General features: G+C 45.1%; 1 protein-coding gene across 1 annotated transcript in view; it reads right to left on the reverse strand.

The window, feature by feature from the left end:
• The window catches only part of LOC126481123 (discoidin domain-containing receptor tyrosine kinase B-like), a 255,085-nt gene that overhangs the window by 141,553 nt on the left and 94,956 nt on the right, over nt 1-18,576 (reverse strand). The window contains exons 4-5 of the mRNA XM_050104660.1: nt 11,811-11,958; nt 340-519 (exon numbers count right to left, since the gene is read on the reverse strand). Of these exons, the coding sequence (XP_049960617.1) occupies nt 340-519; nt 11,811-11,958 (328 nt within the window). The remainder of the gene's footprint in view (nt 1-339; nt 520-11,810; nt 11,959-18,576) is intronic.

The following is an 18,576-nucleotide window of genomic DNA, read 5'->3' on the forward strand; positions in this document are numbered from 1 at the left end:
CACATCACCATCATCGTCCATGATCATCGTAATTATCTGAATTTTATCTTGACCACCTTTTACAGAAATGAATGGCTGAAGAACGAGTACGTGCCACCACCATCCCTGTCCTCAACTATTTTTGGGCGCGAGTCTAAATAACTTAAGTGTTAAAAAAAAAGTCACGCCTGTGACGCTGGTGGAGTTCTTGTCCACGTTATAATGTGCGTTCAGAACATTTGACATGCATTAAGTTGCTCTGTGTTTTCGGAGAGATTCCGCCAAGGTGCGTTGTCTAGGCCCTAACGGCATAAGCTCGTCACGCAGCATGCTGACGTCCAGACTCGCGGCAGCACGAACCTTTGTCCAGCACCGGGTAGTGGCCGGGCCGGAAGGTGTCGGCGGCGACGCGGCCGTCCGTCAGCTGGCCCAGCCCCCGGCGCAGCTCGCCGTCCCAGTGGCCGTCGTACGTCGCGTCGAACAGCTCCCAGCCGGCGCCGCGCTTGTCCCCCTGGGGCATCGAGTAGCTCACCACGCCGTCTGCAACACAGCACAGTTACCTCAGTCACTCCAGCAGGCCCACGTGCAGTTAAGGCAGTTGTGGGTGTCACCAGGGTTGCCGAAACACAGGGACCAGGATTCGGTGTTTTGCAACACGGGAAGGAACCATTCTGCTTATGGTCTAAGGCACCCAATTACGAAATAAACACTTAGGTGACATGATGTAGAGATATTCACGATACAAATGGTGGTAATATCGCATACACGAAGTATAAAAGGGCAGCGCATTGGGGGAGCAGTCATTTGTACTCGGGTGTGAGCCATGGTAAAAAAATTGCTGTTTCGAAGGGCGTGCCGCTTCGCGTAGTGTGAAGCAGTCGCCCTTCGTTTCTGGCGGTGTCGCCGCTGTGGCAATCGCAGCTTTGGTGTCTCCCTCTGGTGGGAAAGGTTGCCTGTTCACGTGCATTTAAGGAGCACGATGAGCTCGCCAGGAAGTCAGTCTGGAGTCAGTCTCAGTCAGTCTGGGAGTCGGTGCAGTTAGTCGACAGAGTCAGTCGGAAGGCAGACACTCGCATGTTAGTCAGTCGGCTCTACGTCTCAGTCGCTGTTGGGTTGTGGACTGAGTCGGGTTCGTCGTTACTCCGCGGTTGGACGAGTTGGCAGTCAGCAGCAGGCAGGTCCGCACGGTGCAAGTACTCGCCGAGACCGTGGTCGACGCAGGCGGAAGGCTGTTGGTCGATCGGTCGGCTGTTCGTCGGATGGTGACACGTGGTTTTCTGAGCACTGACAGCAGTATCAGTCGGTAAGAGTTGGCAGCCAGCAACAGTCGGCTTCGTATGGTTGTTAGCATTCGCCGGGACCGCTGACGGCGGAAGCGGGCAGCCGTTGGTCGTTTGCTCGGCCGGTCGTCTTAGTCGACGACGTCTTGGATCCTGAGGATGAACACCGAATCGGGATGTGGTTGGACCTTGTTGGTTCGTCGGAACCGAGCAGCGACATAGTCTCCACAGCGCGAAGCCAGGCCGGGGTTTTTGGCGGCGGGCACGCGCTGTTGCATTTGGAGGCGCTAGCTGTGAGAGCGATCCTCAAGTTGAGTAATTAGTTACTTCTTTTTAAATTTCAACTGTTGCGATTTGTTCGTTATTTGTGGATTGTTGTTTCCTCAGCCGTTCACGCGTGTGATAACAAGTGGTGTGTGTTGTTGTCTAGAATCTGCAGCCTTCTTCTGTAGTGATTTGACAGTTGTGACTTGCGTTTTCTGAATTCTTCTAGACCTGTCTTGAGTGGTGTTTGATGCCTTGATCTTGGTGAGGCCAAGTTAGAAGGTGTAGGTATCTTGGTTTGCTCGACATCGGCCGATATCCTCTTTTGTTTGTTCAAATGGCTCTGAGCAGTGTGGGACTTAACAGCTGTGGTCATCAGTCCCCTAGAACTTAGAACTACGTAAACCTAACTAACCTGAGGACATCACACACATCCATGCCCGAGGCAGGATTCGAACCTGCGACCGTAGCAGTCGCACGGTTCCGGACTGCGCGCCTAGAACCGCGAGACCACCGCGACCGGCTCTTTTGTTTGTGCAGTTGGATCTGACGGTAGGAAATCGGTCACATTGTCGGTCGGAATGCTAGTATGTCTGTCGGTCGGAACTACCTCTGTCATGTTTGTCTGATTCGGTGTGTTAATAAATTTATTGCTTGGAGTGTAACGGCCTCATTCCTGATATATATTTTGATCTTGCCTATCATCTTGAGAGGCGGTATCTGTGTACTGTAGAGCATGTTAACTTGTTTGGCCAACCTTGTATAATTTTATATAAGATTGCATTTCATGGGCTTTTATTTAAATGGTCATTTTAGTATATAAAGTTGCCACCATTCCACAGTAAGACTTTTCTAAGAAGTTAAAATCAAGTTGCACCTTCGGTGGCAAGTTAATCTTTTAATTTTAATATTTCGTACCATTTCCATCCCTCCTACGGGGTGCATAGCTTGTGTGCTTGTGTGAATTGTGAAAAGTTTTACTGTAAGGTAATCTGGTGTTTTGCAGATTTGCACCAGTGTAGTCTCTCAGAGGTTGTTGTGAGCGGTCGTGACTGCGGTCGTGTCAAAAGGGAGCGGCAAGGTTCTCAGCCCAAAAGCTCATACACTCAAAAATTTGTTTCTTTCTGCCTCTGAATAAATTGTAATTTGATATTTAGAGGGTGCTTTTCCTTCTAATTTTAAATCTGTTTCCTTAAAAAAAGGCTTTAGGAATAAAATTCCCATTTGTTAAAAGCAATTTGTTTTTGATTTCGTCAGTTACTCCCTTGCAACTACTTCCACGCTCACATAGTGTGATTAAATGTGTTAATATTCTTTGAAATTAAATCCACGGTTCAGGGTGGTTCATGTGAACAGGTTTCCGCTGTGATTATGACCCCACGACGGGACTGATCAGCCTTTGGGCGCCTGATGGTAGTTGGAACTAGACGCTTGGGAAATTCAGTTCGGAAATCGTTAGGTAAATCAATATTCCGCGATCCACAGTGTCAAGAGTATGATGAGATTACCAAACTTCAGGCATTATCTCTTATCATGGACAATACAGTGGCTGACGGCCTACAATTAACGACCGGGAACAGCGGCGTTTCCATAGAGTTGTCAATAAAACGTAAATGTCGTGTGACTAGTGCCTCCCGTCGGGTAAACCGTTCGCCGGGTGCAAGTCTTTCGATTTGACGCCACTTCGGCGACTTGCGTGTAGATGAAATGATGATGTTAAGGACAACACAACACCCAGTCCCTGAGCGGAGAAAATCTCCGACCCAGCCGGGAATCGAACCTGGGACCTTAGGATTGACATAATGTTCGCCCCGTCCACTCAGCTACCGGGGACGGACAGAGTTGTCAATGCTAACAGACAAGCAACGCCGCGTGAAGTAATCGCGGAAATCGATGTGGAACGTAAGGCGAACGTATCTGTCAGGGCAGTGCAGCGAAATTTGGCGTTAATGGGCTGTGGTAACAGCTGACCGACGCTGGCGCCCTTGCTAACAGCGCTACATCGCCTGAAGCGCCCCTCCTGGGCTCGCGACGATATCGCTGGTACCCTAGGCGACTGGAAAACCGTATCCTGATCGAATTAGTCCCGATTTAAGTTGCTAAGATCTGATGGTATATTTCCAGTGTGGCACAGACCGCACAAAGTCATGGGCTCACGTTGTCAAGAAGGCACTGTACAAGCTGGTAGCGGCTCCGTGAAGGTGTGGGCTCTGTGTATATGAAATGGAGTAGTTCAAATGTGTGTGAAATCTTATGGGACTTAACTGATAAGGTCATCAGTCCCTAAGCTTACACACTACTTAACCTAAATTATCCTAAGGACAAACACACACACCCATGCCCGAAGGAGGACTCGAACCTCCGCCTGGACCAGCCGCACAGTTCATGGAAATGGAGTGGGTTCTCTCGTCCCAGTGAACCGATCATTGACTGCAAATGGTTATGTTCGAGTACTTATAGACCAATTATAGCCATTGATGGAGTTCATGTTTCCAAATAACGATGGAATTTACATGGATGGCAATGTGCCATGTCACAGGGCCACAATTGTTCGCGCTTGATTCGAACAACATTCTGGATAGTTAGAGCGAATGATTTGGCTACCCACATCGGCCATCATGAATCCCATCGGACATTTATGAGACGTACTCGAAAGATCAGTTTGTGCACAAAATCCTGCAGCGGCAACACTTTCGCAATAATGGACGGCTGTAGAGGCAACATTGCTGAATATTTTTGCAAGGGACTTCCAACGACTGGTAAAGACATGCCACGTAGTGTTGCTTGCAACTATACGTAGGGAAAAAATACGTCCAACACGATACTGGAGGTATCCCACGACTTTTTTCATCTCAGCGTATTGTTTTTGTTTGCAATTATTACACCAACTGTTTATAAAAAAAAGCAGAGATACGAGTACACAATTATGTGGACAGAACAAGGTTAAACTCACTGAAAAATTTATGCCGGAATAGTGAGACATATTAGTATGATTCGAGGAACTGCACAACAACAGAAGTCTAGCATCTGTTAGTTGGCTGTAAACATTATTTTAACCTATTTTTATCTTTCTTATGTTTCCATGCGTCTCAAATTCTGTTTCTGCAGCCGAGGTCATTAATATTTTCAGATATGCACTACCTGGACATAGTTAGTTGGAAACCTTGTAGTGATGCTTTTTTTTAATTTTTAATTCGAAGTGTCTTCTGAGGGGAGATAAGAGGCAGCAGGGCACATATTTCGGTCACAGAGAAATGCATCAAACCCCCAAACTTCCAGTGGAGTCTAATTGAAGGTGGGCATCATTGGCAGACCCCTTGATGCTATTTCAGAAGACTCCAAATGTCATCGTTAATCTTCAGTCCGTATTATTCCATAAAACAGAAACACTAAACTGCTTATGGACACATCTCAGACGACCACGAGACACAAGTACACACCTGAAACATCCTAACAGCTTTGAGGAAGATACCCATTACCCTGACAGCTACGCAGGATTCTAACTGTCACCGGTACCCGCCACAGAAATACGTGATTATGATAGACATTTAATCTACCTGTGAACAACTGCATGTTCAGCTGACGATGTGCAAACGTGTAAAAGTGATTCACTTTAGATACTGTTCTAATTTTTTTGGACTATTTCTTTCAGGTGTGAATACAATTAGAACTGAATTTCATTTTCAAATAAAAAAGTCACAATATGTAATTAGTCCATAGTCAAATGACTCCCTGTCATCTGAAGAACTGGACGAAACATTGAGACGTTTGTATTTTTAAGGGGTCGCAGCAGTAATTCGCTCCTTGCGTTCCTCTGTTTTCGTGGATAGCAAATATTTCGTATATCACATTGACTCGATTGTACGGCCAATGAAGAAAAAACTAATAGCATTTACTGTAAAAGGGGAAGGCTTAAATTATATTTTTCTCCCAGTTCCAAACGCAGTTAGCACTTTTCTGGCAGTGATAACATTAATACAAATTTTTGATTAGGATGAAATTCTAACTTAGGGTGTACTCTGCTATTGTCGTCGCCTTACAAAAAGTATCTTTAAAGCTGCAACAATTCTGTGTGTACCTCAGGTACGATTAATCATGATTTTGTTGAGTAATCTGCAAATTGAATCAATAACACACCATAGTAGCAACCGATAACACAATATTTGTTCGAATAACAGTGTGGTGACGCTCCACAGCAAAGCCGACAAATACACGAGAGTCCAGGGTTAACTATTTAGTACAGAAACTGATTTTACCGTAAAATCTCTGCAAATTATTTTAAAATGGTCTGAAATTAATTATTTTGGATTATTGTCGTTAGGAAGTTACAATACTGAATTGTAGAAATTTCGAGAATGACTACTTCACTGCAGCCCCTTACCAGTGTCACTTCGCTCAGCACAGGGTTAAACAGCTCCTACGTTTCCGCGCATGTTGGAGTACAGTTTTGCTTCGGAAAATGGAGAACATTACCTTAGAAATATGTTAATAAGCTTTACAAACGGGTTTTCAACGAGGTTGCCCTCGGATAGCAAGTAAATGCCGGAACTATAAATCCCCCGACAAAGTTGACAACTGAGAACCATTTCCCACTTCTCAACTTCATGGTATTTGGCTGATAACACCCCAGTCCAGCAACGGGCCACCTATCGCCTACATGTAGGGTGTAGCTAGGATGTACCACTTGTGGCACTTGGAGGCATTCCTTCATTCCCACATATCTCAGCCGAGGATGATAAGGAAGAAAACGTGTGACGTAATAAGGTAGAGGGCAAAATCATATATGATGCCGCCTGCTTAGTGCAATGTGGGAAATTGCAGCTATTGAATAGGCTTGTGTTATCATTATTTGATGTGATAAAAGATGGAGGGATTATGCTCTAGCCTGCGGACCAAAACGCTTACTTTAGATTAGTAATTATTAATAAATTAATATTGAGATTTTGTTCATAATACACTACTGGCCATTAAAATTGCTACACCACGAAGATCACGTGCTACAGACACGAAATTTAACGGACAGGAAGAAGATGCTGTGATATGCAAATGATGAGCTTTTCAGAGCACTCACACAAGGTTGGCGTCGGTGGCGACACCTACAACGTGCTGACATGAGGAAAGTTTTCAACCGATTTCTCATACACAAACAGCAGTTGGCTGGCTTTGCCTGGTGAAACGTTGTTGTGATGTCTCGTGTGAGGAGACCACGGCTGCGGTTACCCTTGACGCTGCATCACAGACAGGAGCGCCTGCGATGGTGTACTCAACGACGAACCTGGGTGCACGAATGGCAAAACGTCATTTCTTCGGATGAATCCAGGTTCTGTTTACAGCATCATGATGGTCTCATCCCTGTTTGGCGACATTGCGGTGACACGCATTGGAAGCCTGTATTCGTCATCGCCATACTGGCGTATCACCCGGCTTGATGGTATGGGGTGCCATTGGTTACACGTCGCGGTCACCTCTTGTTCGCACAGACGGCACTTTGAACAGTGGACGCTACATTTCAGATGTGTTACGACCCGGCCGGCCGCTGGTGGCTGAGCGGTTCTGGCTCTACAGTCTGGAACCGCGCGACCGCTACGGTCGCAGGTTCGAATCCTGCCTCGGGCATGGATGTGTGTGTTGTCCTTAGGTTAGTTAGGTTTAAGTAGTTCTAAGTTCTAGGGGACTTATGACCTCAGCAGTTGAGTCCCATAGCGCTCAGAGCCATTTTTGTTACGACCCGTGGCTCTACCCTTCATTCGATCCCTGCGAAACTTTACATTTCAGCAGCATAATGCACGACCGTTTGTTGCAGGTACTGTACGGGCCTTTCTGGATACAGAAAATGTTCGACTGCTGCCATGGCCAGAACATTCTTCAGATCTCTCACCAACTGGAAACGTCTGGTCAATGGTGGCCGAGCAAATGGTTCGTCACAATATGCCAGTCACTACTCTTCATGAACTGTGGTATCGTGTTGAAGCTGCATGGGCAACTGTACCTGTACACGCCATCCAAGTTCTGTTTGACGCAATGCCCAGGCATATCAAGGCCGTTATTACGGCCAGAGGTGGTTGTTCTGTGTACTGATTTCTCAGGATCTATGCACCCAGATTGGGTGAAAATGTATTCTCATGTCAGTTCTAGTACAATATATTTGTCCAATGAATACCCGTTTATCATTTGCATTTCTTCTCGGTGTAGCAATTTTAATGGCCAGTAGTGTAATATGGGAAAATCTCTTAATACTACGCTATAATGACCTAATGAAACATCATTACAATATCGAATTTAAGTAGACGTTAGAAAAAGCCGTGTTATCGCCTTCGTTCCGAACAACCGACTAGAGAGGTGGTTAGCGCCAAATGGTTCAATTCGGGGAGCAGGTGGTAAAACGAATGGAATGTAGTGCGCTCTAAAATCGAAAATCTGCTAGCAGTTCTGATTGTTTCTGGGTTTAGTAAAACGCAGTTCGGTTTGTGATAGTTGTAAGTTAATTTTATTTGCTGCAAAGCTGTAAAGCGATAATCAAACGGATTTTGATCAACAAGAATAATTGGTAAACCTCCGAGTCACTATTTTAAGCGTACGCTTGTCCACGCGAGATTGTTTTCCTGTTTTCTATTTTAACTGAAGCAATGTTCACCATAAAATGTACGTGGTATCCCGATAAAGTACGGAACTCAAACCGACAGTTAGGAAGAGCCTTAGTCTGTTTCATTGAACGAGAGGCGTTCAGTAATTAATGCAACACATTTTTTCGCCTCTAATTTCGATTTAAAATATGTAGGACTCCTTTCGTGATATCGTGGAATATTCCTGCTTTAGCCCCTACAGTTTTTAGTTCCGATAGGTTGCGCCGTTATACGTAAAAAAAAAGCACTCCGTCTTCAGGCCACGAGTGGACTACCGGGACCATCCGACTGCCGTGTCATCCTCGGTGGAGGATGCGGATAGGAGGGGCGTGGGGTCAGCACACCGCTCTCCAGGTCGTAAGATGGTATTCTTGACCGAAGCCGCTACTATTCGGTCGAGTAGCTCCTCAATTGGCATCACGAGGCTGAGTGCACCACGGAAAATGGCAACAGCGCATGGCGGCCCGGATGGTCACCCATCCAAGTGCCGACCACGCCCGACAGCGCTTAACTTCGTTGATCTCACAGGAATCGGTGTATTCACTGCAGCAAGGCCGTTGCCTGCGCCGTTATGCGTAACCTTCAAAATGGCGTCTCTAACGGAGGTTCTGCTCCAGGCATAGAGCCGTCATTGAGTTCCTTTGGCGGAAAACCGGACTATCGTAGATACTCATAGGCGCTTGCAGAATGCCTACAAAGTTCTGGCAGTGAACAAATGCATGGTGTGTCATTGGGCGAGGTGTCTGTCATCATCGCAAGAAGATGTCACACACATGTTGTTTCTGCCGCGTGCGGGCCGACCGCACATAGTTGCCTCCGGCAATGCTGGTACGTGCAAACACTCTCATTCGAGGTGATCGACGAATCACAATCAAACACTCCGTTGATCACCTGCAAATGTGTGTTGGTAGCGCTGATACACGAGTTCACCAGTTGGTGTACTCAAAGGTGTTTCCCGCCGCCTGCCAGGAGATCATAAGGAGCAAAGAAGGACAATACGTGTGGAATTACTTCCACATAACGAGGCAGATGGTGACAAACATGCAAACGAACTTCTCCATCTCTACGACAACTCAAGGCCTCACAAAATTCTGCGCTTCCGAGAAAATGTCACTTAGCTTCACTGGATTTTACTTTCTCATTCAACCTACACCCCGCATCTTGCAGGTTCCGACTTCCGTTTGGCCGAACGAGGGATGCACTCCGTGTGAATCAGTACGTGGATAACGGGGAGGTTATTGATGTAGCAAGACGTTGCCTCCGACATCGACCAGTAAAGTGGAACTACGCGGGCATACAGACCCTTCCAGTAAGGTGGCTAAGGCGTTACACTGATCGGACATTGAGCCGAGCGGTCTAAGGCGCTGCAGTCATGGACTGTGCGGCTGGTCCCGGCGGAGGTTCGAGTCCTCCCTCAGGAATGGGTGTGTGTGTTGTCCTTAGGATACTTTAGGTTAAGTAGTGTGTAAGCTTAGGGACTGATGACCTTCGCAGTTAAGTCCCATAAGATTTCACACACATTTGAACATTTTTTTGATCGGAAATTATTTGTCCAGAAGAGTGGGGAATAGTATGGTCTGTTCGAAACTTGATTAAATTAAAAAAAAAAAATGTGTTGCATTACTTATTGAATGTCCGTCGTAGCACCATTATTGCCTCACAGCAAATGTTGCAGATTCAAGATCTCCGTACCAGGACAACGGCACGGCTTGAAGACACCAGGTTGTTGGAAACATTAGAAATACGATAATTCGCTTGTATACAACTGGTCCCCCACATCTCACGCTACTCCACTAGAAATGGAAACAGTTACGTACCATCTGTGGTAACGAGAGAAGCGAATTGCACTCAGAATTTGGTTATTATTCATTGCGATTAGGAACGCAGTAAACAAAAGCTAAAAATAGGCACCGTATAAAGAGCATTAGACGATAATGTTAACTGACAAAGTTCAAACGAAAAGGCATCACAACTCATGATTGCTAGACGGTATTTTATTGCACTCTAAAAACATATAAAACTGTTGAACCATTGATTTTTAGGGAGCAAGTGTCCCGTGGAACTGTGGTGTGGGTAGGCTACGACCTATCTCTCCAAAAGTGTGTACGTTACTTCCACCACGCAAATCCCATCACACTACAGCACCGCCACTAATACTCCACATTAATTGACGCACCCATGAAAAAATAAAAATTTGGAGGTTTGCCGATGACATTGTAATTCTGTCAGAGACAGCAACGGACTTGGAAGATCAGTTGAACGGAATGGACATAGTCTTGAAAGGAGGATATAAGATGAACATCAATAAAAGCAAAACGAGGATAATGGAATGTAGTCGAATTAAGTCGTGTGATGCTGCGGGAATTAGATTAGGAAATGAGACACTTAAAGTAGTGAAGGAGTTTTGCTATTTAGTGAGAGAAATAACTGATAATGGTTGAAGTAGAGAGGATATAAAATGTAGACTGGCAATGGCAAGGAAAGCGTTTCTGAAGAAGAGAAATTTTTTAACGTCGAGTATTGATTTAAGTGTCAGGAAGTCGTTTCTGAAAGTGTTTGTACGGAATGTAGCCATTTATGGAAGTGAAACGTGGACGATAAATAGTTTGGACAAGAAGACAACAGAAGCTATAGAAATGTGGTGCTACAGAAGAATGCTAAAGATTAGATGCGTAGATCACATAACTAATGAGGAGGTATTGAATAGAACTGGGGAGAAGAGGAGTTGGTGGCACAACTTGACTAGAAGAAGGGATCGGTTGGTAGGATATGTTCTGAGGCATCAAGGATCACCAATTTAGTACTGGAGGGCAGCGTGGAGGGTAAAAATCGTATAGGGAGACCAAGAGAGGAATACACTAAGCAGATTCATAAGGATGTAGGTTGCAGTAGGTACTGGGAGATGAAGAAGCTTGCACAGGTTCACATGGCTCTGAGCACTATGGGACTTAACTACTGAAGTCATCAGTCCCCTAGAACTTGGAACTACTTAAACCTAACTAACCTACGGACAATACACACATCCATGCCCGAGGCAGGATTCGAATCTACGACCGTAGCGGTCGCGCGGCTCCAGACTGTAGCACCTAGAACCGCTTGGCCACTTCTGCCGGCGCTTGCAAAGGATAGAGTAGCACGGAGAGCTGCATCAAACCAGTCTCTGGGCTGAAGACCACAACAACAACAACAACAACAACAACACGACGCACCCGTTCGTTGCAATCGTAATTAGTAATTACAAGAATGCAGGTCATTGTCAGTGTACTGTGCATGACCTGTTCAATGAAAGTAGATGTATCACTGACTAAATTAGTTTTAATTTTTTCCTTTTGTTAAAGCTGGACTCAGTCGTAGCTATAAATGTAATATTGAGTATATGCAATATATTTCATCTTAACAGCTACTCAACAAAGGCTCCCGTTGATGAGACACTGTGAGAGACTAATACCGTGGAACTCCTCCCCTCTTCACCCAGCATCGGTGCCCAGCCTCTCCCACCACTTATCACGTAGGGACCGCACGTATCCGTGCGTTTGACAACTTTTGTTGTGCCCTGGCTGCCTAACTAGCTTAGTAGTGACTTTACATTTCAGACGAAACGTTAGTTTTTCGTGCGTCGTAACTGCAACTACCTGCTGGTAATTACGGTCAGCTGCTTACTTACCTGTCCACCGGCAGCCGTACAGCTCGACCCTCATGCAGACGGTCCTGCGGTGGTAGCTGTAGGGCAGGAAGCGCACCCTGCTCGCCCAGATGGCCGGCTCCAGCTGCTGCTTCGACTCCAGGTACGTGTTGCTGTTGCCTTTCAGTACCTGCGGCACACAACGAAATACGTTGCCTGACGGTGGAATACAATGTCAACCATGCTACAAACTCTATAGGAGGGAGGGGGGGAGGGGGTATTTGTACGCATGCGGGCACCTAGAATCGCCTGCAAGTAAATGTCTCCAATTCTTAACGCAGATCTTCGTCACTTTTCCGGTCTTACCTGTTTCCATTGTTCTCCGCTCCTGTTGAATTAACATCAATGAATTTATCTGACGCAGGAACCATTTCTTCATCACCGATATACAGGTGTTATGCTTCAGAACTTTCGGTATCAAGCTTCTCTGAAATCGAAAATCCTAAATTAAATTCTAAATAAATAAAGAAAAAACACGCATTTCCACGCATGGGCGCCTAAGTCGCGGCAAATCGAAATGCTTTCACTGATTTGTGTACACTTCGACAATTTTGCTTGTGGAAATTTACATACGTTGTATCTTTATTATATCCTCATAAGCCCACTACAAAAAATGGTTCAAATGGCTCTGAGCACTATGGGACTTAAGTGCTGAGGTCATCAGTCCCCTTGAACTTAGAACTAATTAAACCTAACTAACCTAAGGACATCACACACATCCATGCCCGAGGCAGGATTCGAACCTGCGACCGTAGCGGTCACGCGGTTCCAGACTGTAGCGCCTAGAACCGCTTGGCCACTCCGGCCGGCTGAGCCCACTACACCTTCAGCGTTTTGTACCCCACTATATTCCTCGTCTGTATTAGAGTACGATCGGCGATCATATTTGCTTTGCAGACCATCATTTGGTTCGTAACAATTCATCAATATGTACTCCATTTTATCTTCCCATAATTTTTCCTCCAGCTTTCCGAAAAAAGTTGTTCTGAAAGCATTTCAAAAATATTTCAAATTAACTCACGTCACTTCCCTTCTTCTAAAATTTTACGTTATTTACCATTCAAACCGCATTAGACAGATTTTCATCCTCATCGCATAGTATTTCAAACATCATTTATCTCATATAATATTTGTTTTTTACTTTCATGAAGTTGTGACGAGGCATGAAAACATTATCTGCGTTGACTTCATTAAATCTTCAAAGGAGTAATTCGATTATTCGGTTGTTCCTAGAAAGTCACAAGGTTTCCACAGCCCCTATTCAAATGAATGCCAGTCAACACATATTACACAATTTCCTAATGTTCATTGTCGAGTATTTTCCTACAATTCCCTGCTAAGCTTTCGTACTCCTCGGACTATACACAAAAAGCCTCTAGAAAATTTATCCTGTAAATTCCTGTCTCCAGTTTTCTCCGTGCTTACGCAACATTGAACGCTTGACGCGCGAAATGTAAGCTCTAAGAAGCCCTAGTCAGAAGTTTCTAACGGAGGATTTATGTACCTCAAAATATTTACACGGAAAGAAAATATTAAATTACCTTTGCTTACAGGATATCTCGTATCGTTGTCGACACATTCCGCTGTCTGCTGTACTGGGAGATCCAATGAACAATAAGTTAAAACACCCTGAAAAGAGTACTACAGAAAATGAAACCCACCAACAAGATGCTAAAGAAAATGATAGAAATGTTAGACCATGAAAAGTGTCATGGAAAATACATATTAGTGGAAACAACATGTTAACGGGTCAGCTACTGTAGCAATTAGAATCATTAACTACGGTTTTCAAGAAGCAGTACACGAAAAAAAAGTAATGCTTATAAAGATAAAAATATCTTGCTTATCGAGAATGCTGAGTGAAGTAGGCACGTACAGAAGAAAAGAATAATCCAGTGTAAGAGATGAAGGAGGTAGGAATCAAACAACTAGAGAACACAAATGTTATCAACGTTGACCATAATAACACAGGGACAGCTGCTTCTGTTACATACTCAATTACTTCAAAAATGGTTCAAATGGCTCTGAGCACTATGGGACTTAACAGCTGTGGTCATCAGTCCCCCAGAACTTAGAACTACTTAAACCTAACTAACCTAAGGACATCACACACATCCATGCCCGAGGCAGGATTCGAACCTGCGACCGTAGCTGTGGCACGGTTCCGGACTGCGTGCCTAGAACCGCGAGACCACCGCGGCCGGCCTCAATTACTTCCTTTACGTTAGTTTTCGTATAGCAACAAACGCCGAATTCCATCGTTATCGCACACAAGGAGCAACAAAATCAATCCCAACTTAAACGAAAGTGGCGTGATTTGCGTGTTATCAACAATAGTGGAAATTTGGAAATTTGTGGTAAGGTCTTATGGGACCAAAATGCTGAGGTCATCGGTCCCTAAGCTTACACACTACTTAATCTAAGTCAAACTAAATTACGCTAAGGACGACACACACACCCATGCCCGAGGGAAGACTCGAACCTCCGACGGGGGAAGCCGCGCGGACCGTGACAAGATGCCTGAGACCGCGCGGCAACCCCGCGCAGCCAACAACTGTGCCCCATGCGTTTATCGAAACAGTCACATGGTTACTACCATCCTCTTTACCTTCTGCCTAAGATTAGTAACATGCGGTATAAAGAGAATACGGATTTTAGTGCTAAGGAGAAACTATAAAAACTCTCAGTGAGACCCTCAAGTAATCCTGTCCTGTTACAGCAGTAACGTGTGTTAGCAAATGTTACAACAAACATAGCAGAAAATTAAAAAGTAGACGAAGCCAGTAATGCACTTACAACCATCGGTCCAATGTAGAACTACATAAACGCCATCCCCCACATCGATATCATGAGGCAATAGGGAAGACGTTGAACTTATATCTTTCTATTAACATACCGTACACATTTACGTGAATAGATCTATGACACAACGAGATTCCCCAAACCACGCGGGTATCTTGGGCCGAACTAAATTTCGCCAACAGTCTTAGTAAAAACAGCCAATGAAGACATTGTTGGAATACAGAAACCATCTCTTAACTTCCCATAGTGATGTGCACTGAGGTAACAAAAGCCATGGGATACATCCTAAAATTGTGACGGACTTCATTTTTCCCGGCAGAGTGGTATGGACTCAAAAACTCGTTGGAAGGCCACTGCAGAAATATTGAACCATGCGCCTCTGTAGACGTCCATAATTGCGAACGTGTTGCCGGTGCAGTGTTTCGTGCACGAACTGAGCTCTCGATTATGTCCTATATATGTTCTGCGGGATTCATGTTGGACGATTTGCGTACCCAAATCCTTCACCCGAATTTTCCAGAATGTTCTTCAAACCAGTGGCGAAGGACTGTAGCCCGGTGACAAGGCGATTGTCTCCCATAAAAATTCCGTCGTCGTTTCTGAACATGAAGCCCACCAATGGTTGCAAATGGCCTCCACGTAGCCGTACCATTTCCAGTCAATGATGGGTTCAATTCGACGGAGGACCTGCTCCATTAGATACAGGGTGGTCCATTGATAGTGACCGGGCCAAATATCTCACGAAATAAGCATCAAACGAATAAACTACAAAGAACGAAACTCGTCTAGTTTGAAGGGGGACACCAGATGGTGCTATGGTTGGCCCGCTAGACGGTGCTGCCATAGGTTAAACGGATATCAACTGTGTTTTTCTAAATAGAAACCTCCATTTTTATTACATATGCGTGTAGTAGGTAAAGGAGTATGAATGTTTTAATAGGACAACTTTTTTTGCTTTGTGATAGATGGCGCTGTAATAGCCACAAACGTATAAGTACGTGGTATCACGTAACATTCCGCCAGTGCGGACGTTATTTGCTTCGTGAAACATTACCAGAGTTGAAAATGGACCGTTTACCAATTGCGGAAATGGTTGAAATCCACGAAGGCTGAGACAATTGGAGCATCAGCGACCTTGGTGGGTTAATGTATGGTGCGGCATTATGGGAGGAAGGATAATTGGCCCCATTTTATCGATGGCAATCTAAATGGTGCAATGTATGCTGATTTCCTACGTAATGTTCTACCGATGTTAATACAAGATGTTTCCTTGCATGACAGAATGGCGATGTAGTTCCATCGTGATGGATGTCCGCCACGTAGCTCGCGTTGCGCTTGATGCGGTATTGAATAGCATATTTCATGACAGGTGGATTGGTCGCCGAAGCACCATACCATGGCCCGCACGTTCATCGGATCTGACGTCCCCGGATTTATTTCTGGGGGAAAGTTAAAGGATATTTGCTATTCCTGATCCACCCACCACGGCTGACAACATGCGTTAGCGCATTGTCAATGCCTCTGCGAACATTATGGAAGGCGAAGTACTCGCTGTTGGGAGAAATGTCGTTACACGTATTGCCAAATGCATTGTGGTTGACGGACATCATTTTGAGAATTTATTGCATTAATGTGGTATTTGCAGGTAATCAAGCTGTTACAGCATGCCTTCTCAGAAATGATACATTCACAAAGGTACATGTATCACATTGGAAGAACCGAATTAAAATGTTCAAACGTACCTACGTTCTGTGTGTTAATTTAAAAAACCTACCTGTTACCAACTGTTGGTCTAGAATTGTGAGCCATATGTTTCTGACTATTACAGTGCCATCTATCACAAAGCGAAAAAAGTGGTCCAACTAAAACATTCATATTTCTTTACGTACTACACGAATATGTAATAAAAATGGGTGTTCCTATTTTAAAAAAGCGCAGTTGATATCCGTTTGACCTATGTCAGCGCCATCTAGCGGGTCAACCATAGCGCCATCTGGTTTCCCCCTTCAAGCTAGACAAGTTTCGTTCTTTGTAGTTTTTTCGTTTGATACTTATTTCGTGCTATATTTGGCCCGGTCACGATCAATGGACCACCCTGTATAAAAACAGCCCCAACCACTATGTAAGCACTACCAGCTTACACAGTGCCTTGTTGACAACGTGAGTCCAAGACTGCGTGGGGTCTGTGCAACACTCGAAATTTCCATCAGCTCTCATCAACTGAAATCGGGACTAATGTGATCACGCCACAGTTTTCCAGTCGTCTAGAGTCTAACCGATATGGTCACGAGCCCAGGAAATGCGCAGCTGGCGATGTCGTGCTGTAAGCAAATGCACTTGCTTCGGTCGTCTGCTGCGATAGTGCATTAACGCCAAATTTCACCGCACTCTTCGAACGGATACGTCCCTCGTACGTCCCACATTGGTTTCTGCTGTTATTTCACGCAGTATGGCTCTGAGCACTATGTGACTTAACTTCTGAGCTCATCAGTCCCCTAGAACTTAGAACTACTTAAACCTAACTAACCTAAGGACATCACACACATCCATGCCCGAGGCAGGATTCGAACCTGCAACCGTAGCGGTCGCGCGGTTCCAGACTGTAGCGCCTAGAACCGCTCGGCCACTCTGGCTGGCTTCACGCAGTATTGCTCCTCTGTTTGCACTGACACTTCTAAGCAAAAATTGCTGCTCTCTGTCGTTATGTGAAGGCTCTCGGCTACTTTGTGTTGTTGGTGGTGAGAGGTAATGCCAGAAATGTGGTATTCTCGGCACACTCTTGACAATGTGGATCTCGGAATATTGACTTCCGTAATGATTTCCGAAATAGGGTGTCCCATGCGTGTAGCTCCAACTACCATTCGGAGTTTAAAGTCTGTTAATTGTCGTCATGTAACCAAAATCATGTTGGACACCTTTTCACATGAATCACCTGAGTACAATTGACAACTCCGCCAATCTACTGCCCTTTTATACTCTGCGTACGGGATACTACTCGCATTTGTACATGTCCACATCGCTATCCCATAATTTTTGTCAATTCAGTGTATTTCCTGCCTTAAATGAATTGATTTGATGTATTTAAAAAAGCTCTGAGGGACTTGGATGAAGCAGCTCCGTGTGCAGTGACTCGGTTGTTCGAACTTAAAAAAAGAATATGTAATTACACTAAACTACGGTACGCTAGTGGAGTGTCATAGGACTTTACTGTCCACAACGACTGTAGGTGGCCTGGCGAATAACGTCGCATAAAACCATGAAGCCGGTTGTGAATGGTACTGTTTCACATAGAAATGTCGCAATTGAAGGGAAATGAAGGAGGACCTAGAGAGGATCAATGCTTGGAGAAGAGACTAGTAGGTATCTAGCAACGTAAATAAAGGTCACGTACTGCACATAAAAGTGTAGAGGGACCAAATCTTACATGATTGCACGATTTCAGAACATGCTCTAGAAGCAGTCACATCCTCACTTCTACAGACTGACGAAATATGTGGCTAAAGTAACATCCTCGATGGAAATGAATGAAAGTGCGGGAGCATGCTGCCAGAGGTCTCCTAATCGTGCACAGGAAGCTGGATGTCACATGGCATGAGGTCAAATTGGGTCTGCCCTGCAAGACGAGGCAGTTGAAGGAACAGACAGTGTTTATCAATCAGTGTAGTGAGCGAGCAGACGCCGTGCACTGTGGTTGATGTTGACCGGAGACAACATTTGGACGATTTTATGCGGGGAAGAATTATTGGGAAACTGGAGTGAAGACGAAGTATGACGGGTGTAGCCCAAGGCTTTGCATTGTTAACAACATTGTTATCACGTGCATGGAGAGCGCACCGAAAGGTACTGCTGCCGGAAGGAGAGGATGTGGTCTGTCACGAGTAACTACAGCAGCACACAACCGCTACATTGGCCACAGGCAAGCTGTCACCCGCCTCAAACAGAGGGT

This window comes from Schistocerca serialis, chromosome 5 (assembly GCF_023864345.2).
Source record: "Schistocerca serialis cubense isolate TAMUIC-IGC-003099 chromosome 5, iqSchSeri2.2, whole genome shotgun sequence".
Lineage (NCBI taxonomy): Eukaryota > Metazoa > Arthropoda > Insecta > Orthoptera > Acrididae > Schistocerca > Schistocerca serialis.